At 36.0% G+C, this 11,257-nt stretch overlaps 1 protein-coding gene across 1 annotated transcript; it reads left to right on the plus strand.

Annotated features, from left to right (window-relative positions):
* The first annotated feature begins 294 nt into the window (after nucleotides 1–294).
* LOC110784877 (YTH domain-containing protein ECT4) lies at nucleotides 295–9,866 on the plus strand. Its single transcript, XM_021989327.2, has 10 exons — nucleotides 295–481; nucleotides 1,085–1,130; nucleotides 1,742–1,794; nucleotides 2,548–2,692; nucleotides 6,450–6,502; nucleotides 6,633–7,025; nucleotides 7,653–8,144; nucleotides 8,484–8,696; nucleotides 9,121–9,297; nucleotides 9,510–9,866. The coding sequence occupies exons 2-10, from the start codon at nucleotides 1,103–1,105 to the stop codon at nucleotides 9,624–9,626; spliced, it is 1,671 nt and encodes a 556-aa protein (XP_021845019.1). The 5' UTR covers nucleotides 295–481; nucleotides 1,085–1,102; the 3' UTR covers nucleotides 9,627–9,866.
* The last annotated feature ends 1,391 nt before the right edge of the window (nucleotides 9,867–11,257 follow it).

Genomic DNA, 11,257 nt, shown 5'->3' on the forward strand with positions numbered 1-11,257 from the left:
CATTAAGTCAATTATCAGGGATATTTGGTGAATTATTGGAACTTGATGGACATTTGGTAAATTACTTCAAAACTCGAGGGTGTTTCATGAAATATCCGTAAAATATACGTAGTACTGTCTTGAAAATATATTTATTTATGATTATAGTTATGGACGTGGAATCACCACAAGTCTACCACACAAGTCCGGAACTCAACTAAATCTAACCGACCACAACACATCAATAAGAGCGGGGAAATACCCTGAACCGTTAGATCAAAAAAACTCTTAAGGGTTTTAGAACTTCCCTGCAAACTTTTCATCTGCTTATACAGTCGTCCTCCAACTTTATATCTCTCTCTCTTCCCTCCTACATCCCTTCTCCCTCCTCCCTTGCTCTTCAAAATCGGATTTTTATCCAAACACCTGGGAACTTCAAACGCCACATCAATCCTATTCAACTCTTCTTCTTATCCTTTGTGATTGATTGGAGTTTTATCAGGTTTGTTTTCTCAATTTCTTATTTGCCAGAGTATGTGATTGGGTTTTGTTTTCTTTTGATTCGATTTGGTTTTTCACAAATCAATTTTAAATTTAAATTTAAATTTACCTGAGTTTATGTTTTGAAAATTAAGTTCTGGGTTTCACTCAAACCCCATGACTTTATCTGATCTTACATTTTTTTTTAAATTTAGAGTATTTGATTTACGATGCTTTTTTGATGAACTTTCTGGGTTTTGATGGGTTTCCCTCAGTTTCGTTTGTTCAAGTTGCTTATCATCTAAGAGAATTTCGTTTAGAATTTTATAACTACTATTTTATTTATTTATTTTGTTTTTGTTATATTACGTGATCAGTTTTTTTTTATAAACCATCATTTTCAAAGGAAGAATATTTTAATTTGTTCTCTCTAATTGCCTTGCACTAACTTGATTTAATGAAAGCGACATTTATATGTGATTATTGTTTATTCTCTTCTTAATTTTGTTCAATTGTCTTATGAGACGAAGCATATACTTAAGGGGAGAGGGTTTTTGTTTAACGGTTGGTTTTACTATTCACAAAGACTGATTTTGTCAATACTTTTTGCCCCCTTGTAATAAAGGTGATACTTGTAGGAAGGATGGTTTGCGAAAAGCTGATGGAGCAATGTATCCTTTTTGTGTATGCATATACTTACATTTGTTGCTTAGCTTTTTGTTTGATCATCTCAGTATTTCCCTTTGTTAATCAGTTCGTATGGAGTATTATGCTTGTTCAATTGTTGAGTTATACTTACGGTTATGGAGCTTGTGGGGCGAGTCAGTCTCGAAAGGAAGGCTCCTTTTGTTGAGGGGGTGGGGGGTGGAGGGAAAGTGATGCTGAAATGAAGTGTAAACTTGCTTGGAAGCTGTCGTTTTCTGAGCAATTCATTATCCCATCAGAATACAATGTTAATGTTGATTTGGGTTTAGTTTGGGTTTGGTCTCAAGCACAATCGATTTTCAGGAATTGATTTGACTCTATTGTTTTTATCGAAATACTTCGTAGATGTATTCTCGATCATGAAGTTGTACCATGTCATTTACAGCTTTGAAATTGTTAGCTTGTTTTAAGATTTTGCTAAATGATATTGACTGATTCAGATAATTATGCTTATGAATGTGGCATGATTTGGTTGGAACCACTTGATTATTGAGTTGGGGTCACACACTGTTTCATCTGTTTTATTCATGGAGCTTTAGTCAGTTCAAAAAGAGCGCTTTCTTTGACTATGGTCCAGCTAGAGGGGCGGAATCGGGTTTGATCCTTTCCAAACCAGCAGAAAAGGCTACGGTATGTTGAATTTTCTTTGGGAGCTATGATCAGATTATCTTTAATCCTGTTTTGTTCAATTTATTTGCATTTAGTATTGTATGTGGATGCATGCGGGGTTAGTTGGACTTTCTAGTATTCCGATGAAAATGTGGAAATAATACATGTTTAAGGATGATTTGAATCTGAAATAGATTTTTAAGATTGTCCTGCTATGCCTTGTATATTTGGCTGGGATGCTTTCAGTTAGAGGGGTATTTCAAAGCAATTAGTTATTTCCCAGTCATAACCTACTAGAGGGATAGCAAATTACATAAATTGACCTTGATAAAGTCTCTGTTACTTACACTTACTTACTGCACCATATTGTAATTATTAATATAAAATGCTGCATGTGACTCTATTCAGATTATCATGTTTCCTCTTGCTATGTTTTGCTGTAGTCTCTAGTCAAAAAACTTACGTAAATGTCTAAAAGACAGTTTTGAATGAGGTAATTGGTTGCATCTGTCAAGGTTTCCTCACAAGCTGCCTTTGCTGGTGAGTAATATTCGTGTCAGTTGTGCCTCTCTGCATCATCCTGTTAAAGTTGTTTTGGGACTGGTAACTGTGTCTTCTATGTTATGAAGGGTTTCTTGTAATTGACTTCTTAAGTAGTGTGTTATGATTAGTATGCGTAATCATTGTTCAAAGACCCCCACCCCTGCTCATCTTTGCTGGATTGGAATTTCTATGCAAAGTAAAACTCATAAGTCTTTCTTTGACATTCACTAGGTCGCATCTGACAATGGGATCACTTCTGATTCCACCTCATCTAATCAGGGTGTCCCCAACGTCAAAGGTGAGACTGGTCAAGAGTCAGTTGCTGGGCAAGATGTGTATAATCCACCTGCTAGCTATTACAATTATTATTATCCAGGTTAGACTTTTGTTGTATTTTATTTCTGTGTACTTATTCATAGTATGCTTCCTGGCTGAAATGCTATGATGAAAAATAAGTTTGCTTGAAGTTTAATGCAAGTGGTATTAACTATTACTTCAGTTACAAAACAAAAAAAGGAAAATTGATTAGAAACAATTCAGATAACAGCGCGTCTCCTGTGAGACCAGTCACACCATCAACTTGATGGTGTGACGAGTGCGAAACAAATAGCGTACCTCCCCTAAAACTATATAAAAAAAAGTAACAGATCTAAACTATAGAAGTAACATACCTAAACTAAAAAAGTACCTCCTCTAATTTTTTTTTTTTTAAAAAGTAACATGTCTAAACTATAGAAGTAACATACCTAAACTAAAAATGTACCTCCCCTAAAACTATTCCGTATAAAAAAAAGTAACATGTCTAAACTATAGAAGTAACATACCTAAACTAAAAAAGTACACATGTCTAAACTATAGAAGTAACATACCTAAACTAAGAAGGTATCTCTCGAAAACTACTCCGTATAAAAAAAGTAACATGTATTAACTATAGAAGTAACATACCTAAACTAAAAAAAGTACCTCCTCTAAAATTATAAAAAAAAGTAACATGTCTAAACTATAGAAGTAACATATCTAAATTCGCAAGTGTAAACTGGTCTCACCATCAGTTGATGGTGAGGACAGTCTCATATAAGAATTTAGGTTCAGATAATACTTCGTCTGCATCCTTAATAAAAACAGACTTAACTAAGGAAATACACAAAGCATAAGGGGTTGTTTGGTTGACATCTAAAAATTGGGGAATTGGAAATTCATGGGAATTTATAGATTGGCTAGTTGTTTGGTTGACATAAAAAGTAAAAATGGAGGAAGTTAGAATTCATGGGAAGTTTGAATTCCTACAAAACATGGGAAGTAAATTACCCGCCCCCTCTTGGTCAATCAAAGTTCATTAGAATTGGAAATTCCCATGTTGTCAACCAAACAACTTAGAGAAATTCCCATGAATTTAACAAGGGAACTAATTTCCCATTTATTACAACTTACTATGGGAATTGAATTCACATGTCAACCAAACAAGCCCTAAGTCTACTATTGGTATTCTATATGTCGATACCGTGGACTAGGTGTCTTAAGTTTTTCGTCAACTTAGCTGACATGCGTGTTAAAATTTATTATACTTGTCTTTTTTTTTTTTTAAATAGGTGAAAATAATTTTTAAAGGGCTATAGTAAAACATACTTGATTCAAGCTATTCAGCTATGTTACTCCAACACTTTGCTGTACGGTGGGTGTCGGTGTCAACACGACCCGACCCGCGACACGACGCTCGACACGTGTCCGAGAAGGTGTCGACACCGGTGTCGGAAAAGGGTCTGAAATGAAGTGTCGAAATCGAAAGGAGAAAAAAAACGAGTAAAAAAAAGTTCATAATTTTCCATTAAGTAGGAAGATATACATTGTAGGTCGTTAAATTTGTCTTACCCGTAAACAAATGCAAGATCTTGAAGAGTTCGAAACCCTAACTCTAGCAATTGACGGTCGGGGAAGGCGAGAGAAGGAAAATATTGTTGGGGCTTTTATTATAGAAGAAAAAACGAGTTGAATGCCCTATTCAAGTCTATTTTTCTGTGAAATTAACTCCTTGAGAATCAACCATATCCATGGCTTTTTCGAGTTCCAGCGTTCTTTTTCTTCAATCCCGTAGTTTTGTTGCTTTTTGAGTTGGTTGTGCAATTGTGCGGGTAGATGGACAACTGGCTTTAAACCTTTACAGTTTCAACTTTTTTCTTTTTTCATTTGCTTTTTTTAATAGAGTAAATGCGTGGGAAGTAGACAAACCCACGTGCCTACCTTTCCCACTCAATGTTTTATTTTAGTTTTTCATTTATTATAAGTAGGACAAAGTGACGTCTAGGAGTATCTTTTCCCATTCAATTTTTTATTTTAGTTTTTTTTTTCTCTGCTCTAGTTTTTCATTTATTATTAGATTACTTTAATAAATTGCATTTGGATATTTAAGTAACTTCTATTAATATTTTAATTTTCAATTAATTTTTTTTTAACAACTTTTTTTGATTTTTAGATAAAGTGTCATTTTTTTATCCGACCCTTTGTACGGGAGCCGTGTCTAAAAAATAAGTCAAGACACTCCTTTGACCGTGTCGGAGTGTCTGCAAATATTTGGATCGGACTCTGACACTCGTGTCCGACACGACACCGACACCCGTGTCTGAGTATCATAGCTATTCAGTGTTTAACAATAATGAACGGGGAGGAGAAGATGTACACCAAAGGGGAAAAAATAGTTCATAGGTCCCTTTCTTGTAGATAATTAGCAGTCTAAAGTTGCCTCCTCTCTTTGTCACTCTTCTCTGCCATCTCCTCCCTTCCTCTTGCAATATCAGTTATGAAGAATTAAATGTCAGGTGATCAGATGGACAAGTGTGGAAATAATAGACAAGTTTTTCCTTTAATTATTACTTTTTTGAAATACGATGACAATTTTTATATTAAATAGATTTTCATCAACTATAGCTCATGGAAATAATGACATTATTACTCTGGTCCATTTGTGAAGGTTTAAAAAAAAAAATTACATGATTATTCTTGTATAATTTTGTTGTTGGAGACTTTGGATCCAATATTGTTAGATGAAGCATAGTTTTGATTATGTTTATTTAGTTCCCCGCAAGATGTAAATTGGCTATCACTACAAACGGTAGGCTTGATTATGGGTGCTAAACTTTCCAACGGAATTCAGAATGGTGAGTTGGACAACATATTTGTCAAGCTCGGCTCGGGTTCAAAGTTCAACGAGCTTGAATTTATAAGCTTGGCTCGATCTCTAGATCAAAATTTTGAGCGCGGCTTGAGCACGAGCACGGAGCCGTCTTTTGCTCCATAATCCCAAAGATTATATATTTAATGCTAGCACATAGTAGTCTAATTTGCATCTCAATGATGTGTAGTCCTATGCCCGAATTGAGGCCTGGAGCTATTTATTTACTTCACTTGTATTTAGAGATAGGCTTAACTCTTTTGTTCGATCAACATCCCACACTCCCGTTTGCCTTCATCAGCTTTTCTTGAATAATTTCATTGCCTTTCCCTTTTCTTCTTTTCAACAAAAGTGGATGGGATTTGTGTCATTTTGTCTTTATTTGTCCACTTTGGTACCTAGTACACCTACTGTAATTGAAAAAAAGATGATAATGGATCACATGAAGGTTTCTACTAGCATCTAAAGAAACATAGGCGAGCTTAAGGGTGATAATGAGCTAGTCCGGCTCGACCATGCTCCTCTCATGCCTTGGTTTGGCTCAATTTGGGTGAAGAGTTATAAAAGCTACCTCTTCATATGGGTGAAGTAAACAATAACTTTGGGCCTCAATTTGGGCCTAGGGCTTTGCGGACTTGGGCTGTGTGTTGATTACTATGTGCTTGAGCCTGGTGTTATCTTTGGGATTCACGAAGTTGAACCAAGCTTATTCATGTTCGGGTTTGGCTCGAAGGTTTAGCACACCAATTCACGAAGTTGAACCAAGCTTATTCATGTTCGGGTTTGGCTCGAAGGTTTAGCACACCTCATTGAAAATGAGTAGAAAATATATGAAGCCCTTGTCTCCTTCCATTCTTTTGCTTGCAGCCCCCCCCCCCCCCCCCACACACACACACACAAAAAAAAAAGTATTTTTAAATAAAGAGGAAAGAAGCTTGCATGACAGTTCTGATCCATTCTCTTGCAGGCTACAATGGGTCTTTTGGTCAATCAGATGACGCCAGGGATCATTCATCTATGGTAAACTCGGCTCTGGCCTTCGAATTTATTTTGTAAATTTTGCATTTGATATTTGTCTACTGGTCTCTCTCTCTCTCTCTCTCTCTCTCTCTCCTCTCATTCCCTTATGTAGCTTTCATTTGCAATGCAGGGTATGCAAACAAATCACAGTTCGATAGCTTATTACATGCCTGGTTATAACCCCTATGCTCCTGGAACTTATGTTGGTGCTGATGGGCATTGTGTTAGTCAGCCATATTTCACCCCAGTTACCTATGGGGCCGAAGCTCTTCCTTGTTATGCTTGGGACTTGAATTATCTCGGCGATCCCTCAACTAGATCAAATACTGCGTCTGGGAATGTTAAATCTAACCCTTCTCCTGCTACTGCGGTGAGGTCAAATGGCATCAAACCTTCGAAATTATATGGCTCCATGAGCAAGCTCTCCTCAGTGTCTTTAAACTCTAAGTCACGTCCATCTGTCTCTGCACCTAATATTTCTGAACCCAAGTTTGATATTCAACATAGTAAACCATTGAATAAGGTGTGTAATACACTGCTTTGCATTTTCAGAAAAATTTATACCAGCATACTTTGATTGTGCACTCTGCTATAGCTTTTCTCCTTTTTATTTTATGTATAAGGTGTTGGAACCTGCTTTATTAAAGTATGCTGGTATTGAAAGTGGCTTTATGATATTTTCAAAATAAACCCTTGCCAATTTATCTTGTGTGTAATCAACTTTTTTTCTTAGCAATGTATTTGCTCTATTTATATGATGGGCATATGACAAAATGTCAACGACCTTATTTCAAGCAATTGTCTTTTAATCTGCTAACATAGCAAACTTCTGTACATATTGAACTTGGCTGAACTCTCTTTACAGTTTGATAAATTTCTTTCAATTTCTTAAAGTCTTAATGAATTCCTTGTATATTGTTTTTACATGTAAAGTCAGAATTGATCCTGCAAACTTTAAAATCAAGTAGGCATACTCTTGGTTGAAAATTATGTTCTAGTAGCAATAATCTCATTCCTATGTATAATATACAATGCGGAAGAAAAAATTGTAAATAGTGCATCTTCATTTATGCATGGTTTTCTTGGGCACTGTACTTAATTTCGTGTCATTCGCTGAGATTGAATCTGTGCCTTTCCTTTGTTTACTCAGTCAGGTTCCTATTTTCCGCCAGCTGGGTATGCAAATGTTTACCATCCAGCCGGGAACTATCAGTCTTTGTCTTTCCCGAAACGAGGGGTGTTTGGAAATACTGATCCAATGGGCTACAGATCAAATGCAAGGATGTGGAATGGACACGATAAATTTAGATCCAGTAGGAAAAGTGAGTTTGAAATGTCAGCTGAGCTTACTTGTGGTCCTCGAGCCAACAGCAAGAGCAATTCCGATTCATCTGAAAAGGAACCCGTAGGTTTAGCAGTACAGAGAAGTACATATAACTTGGCAGATTTCCAGACGGAGTATGAAGCTGCAAAGTTTTACGTCATCAAATCTTACAGTGAAGATGATGTTCACAAATGCATTAAGTATGATGTTTGGTCAAGTACAGCAAATGGGAATAAGAAGCTGGATGCAGCATTTCATGATGCAGAAGTGAAAGCCAACGAGACGGGCATAAATTGTCCAATATTCCTTTTCTTTTCAGTAAGTATAATAGGTAAAGCTAAAGATAGATAATCACAAATAAATGAATGAGGATTCTCATGGATTATTTCATTATTTTGTAATGATACTTTCCCATACTGTTTGATATTAGAATTTTAAAACACACTTGTATGTAAAATATGCAATATAAAATGGCTAAAAACCTCTACTGCAATTATTTGCTGTATTCGTAGCACTTCATTTGACTGAAAACCAGGTGAAGGTTCAAAGGTAATTTTATTCAGTGCAGAAGTCATGTTCGTTGTGCATTGGACAATTGAACTCCCTTTCCATTTGTTAAATTTGTAAAACTAATAAGCATTTGGTTTCAAATTACAGGTTAATGGTAGTGGTCAGTTTGTTGGAGTAGCAGAGATGACAGGCAAAGTGGATTTTAACAAAAATATGGATTTCTGGCAGCTTGACAAGTGGAGTGGTTTCTTCCCAGTAAAGTGGCATATTGTGAAAGATATACCTAATTCTCAACTGAGACACATCCTTCTTGAAAATAATGAAAATAGGCCTGTGACCTACACTCGGGATACCCAAGAGGTAATAAAATTTTGTTTTTTCCTTCGCCTCCAAACAGTATGGGAGCCTTTCAGCTCGAAATTGACTGTTAAATGATGTCCACATGAATTCTGACCTTGGACTGTTTGTACTACATGATCTTTAATGGTTTGACTGCATCTTTTCATGCTTCAACTAGGTTAGAAGCCTCTATAAACTTTCACATTTATGTTAAGGAAAGTAGTTGAATGTTGAATTGCACATTTAGATGTGCTTGCTTGTCAATTACGGTTGTGGTAAATGATGACATTGCCTAGGTTCTATTTATATGCACAGAGGAAAGTTATCCTTGAGCTGAAAATGATTTATATGTTACACACTATGGCAAGCCTCCTTAGTGTTTGAACAATATGAAAATGGGCGCCTTTCTTTCATGTCTGAATTCTTGCTGTTAATGGTTCTGTAGATTGGGCTAAAGCAAGGGTTAGAAATGCTGAAGATTTTCAAGAACTATTTATCAAGGACGTCACTTGTAGATGACTTGAATTTCTATGAAGGCCGAGAAAAGGCACTGGAGATGAAAGGAATTAGCAGCAAGCCTGTTGCTCATCAGACAGAAGTATTTGGGAATGGAAATTTACCAGTAAGTTGAACTCTTGGGGTGCTGGCTGGTGTTTTTGTGATTGATTACTCCATACTTTGTACGGTATGGAGGAGAATGGGTACTTGGGTAGATGGGGAGTTATTTTCTTCGATTTTTTAGTGTGTGTTTGGGATCTACAGTCATTAAAATAACCTATAGTAAGTTGAACTCAACTCAAAATTCTGTTGACTCACAATATTTGTGTGTTGCAGGTGGAGACAGGAGCTAAAGGGGGAGAAGAATTGAACAAGTCTCAAGTGGCGTCTGTTACAGCTCTTGTCAACCTTACCAGTAACCTATCTCTCAGTTCCAATCCCAAAGTAGTGTAGTTACCTTGCTGTGTTGAATCTTTTCGGTAGAGGTGTCTGACGAGTAGTTTTGCCTTCTCTTTTTTTTTTTTTTATCTCGATGCTTTCTTCTCAGCACTTGTTGAGTTGAGTTGATTGATAGGTTTCTTTTTCTTTCTGAAAATTCCGTTTCCATTCTGAATGTTCTTTTTCTATGACCTTTCAAGGTTATTGTTCCAAGTCATCTTTTTATCTTCCTATAATACTTGTAAGATTATGTTCTATTTGTCTTATTTAGTTTTGTTTGAAAACTTATTTTAACTAATTTTTTATAACTCGGCATATTTTATCTAAAAAGGAAAAAAAAACTCATTTTTTCCCCTAAATAAACTAAAATGTGTGTGAAATTGGGTATTTATTGAACTTATTCTGTTATAGCTTAACTTATTTTTGCTAAAATTAGTCAAAATAGTCCCTGTCTAGTTCACCTTACTTCAGGACCTTATTACTAATTTTAGAGTTAATCAGATCAAATTAAAACAAATAAGTTCAGACTAGATCAAAAGTTTAGATTAGATTATTATTATTATTATTATTATTATTATTATTATTATTATTATTATTATTATTATTATTATTATTATTACACAAGGGAAGAGGGGAGGGACATTTTGGTGATCCCACTTTGGTGTTCCCTTTTTAAAAGACTAAATATCCTCTACCCTTTCACAGTTTTATTCAGCATTAAATCTGATTATATTTTAGTTCGATAAGGAGAGAGGAGAGGGGCATTTCGGTAATCCCACTTTAGTGTCCCCTTACCAAAAGACCTAAAATAGGGGTTTATTATTTGACGCCTTACAAATACACATAAACGCCCTATTTTACACACATCTTTCTTGTTTTATCCTTACCCACTTACCATATCTTTTTTACATTTTTTTTTTCTTGCTTCTCTGTATGCTTTTATCATATCTTTCACCCTTCCATACAAACCACCACCATAGTTCATGGAGTCCCACCTGTAGTCCGACGAAATAATTCTTCGCAATTTTAGTTTAAATTTTTTCGATCTTGTTCAATTCATTATCTACAATCTCCACTATGTATAGGAGAACAACCACAATGTCAACCCCTCTACCCCAAAAACACCTACTCGTCGGATATAAGTAGGTGACACAAATGGATGAAGACGAGGGTCGTATAGCAGCAATGGCGCATGAGGTAATGCCCAGTTTCCGAAAAATAGGGCGAGACTACATCTAAGTGTGTAGCCCACGGGGTAGACTGAATTTGTCTTAGTGTAGTCCATGGTTCAGACTGAACATGCCTTAATGTATACTATTGACAAGACTGAGTATAACAGAGTCTAGCCTTAGGGCAAGACTAAACCAACAACAGTCTCATTCTAGCCAAAAAGCAGGTCAGTGCCTAGGGGGAGACTAAGGTTAGTTGAGTCTGAACCATTGACAAGACTATATCTAACAACGTCTTTCCCTAGGGCAAGACTAGATCATCTCTAGTTTCATTCTAACACACTCACTCGAATACACTTCTACACCATTGTTAACGTGAATTGCACAGACTCAAACCAAAGGTGGCCAGAACCATACCACTCGGACTTTAACAACCACAATTCTCTCTTTTCTAAAATAACCTTTTTAATACAAAAC

Source organism: Spinacia oleracea, chromosome 3, assembly GCF_020520425.1.
Source record: "Spinacia oleracea cultivar Varoflay chromosome 3, BTI_SOV_V1, whole genome shotgun sequence".
NCBI lineage: Eukaryota > Viridiplantae > Streptophyta > Magnoliopsida > Caryophyllales > Amaranthaceae > Spinacia > Spinacia oleracea.

Excerpts from the sequence above, each read along its gene's own strand:
- LOC110784877 (XM_021989327.2), top strand. The coding sequence starts at position 1,103 with ATGGTTTGCGAAAAGCTGATGGAGCAAT. Across the intron at positions 2,693-6,449 it reads TTACAATTATTATTATCCAG|GCTACAATGGGTCTTTTGGT; the intron begins GTTAGACTTTTG and ends ATTCTCTTGCAG. Across the intron at positions 6,503-6,632 it reads CCAGGGATCATTCATCTATG|GGTATGCAAACAAATCACAG; the intron begins GTAAACTCGGCT and ends TTTGCAATGCAG.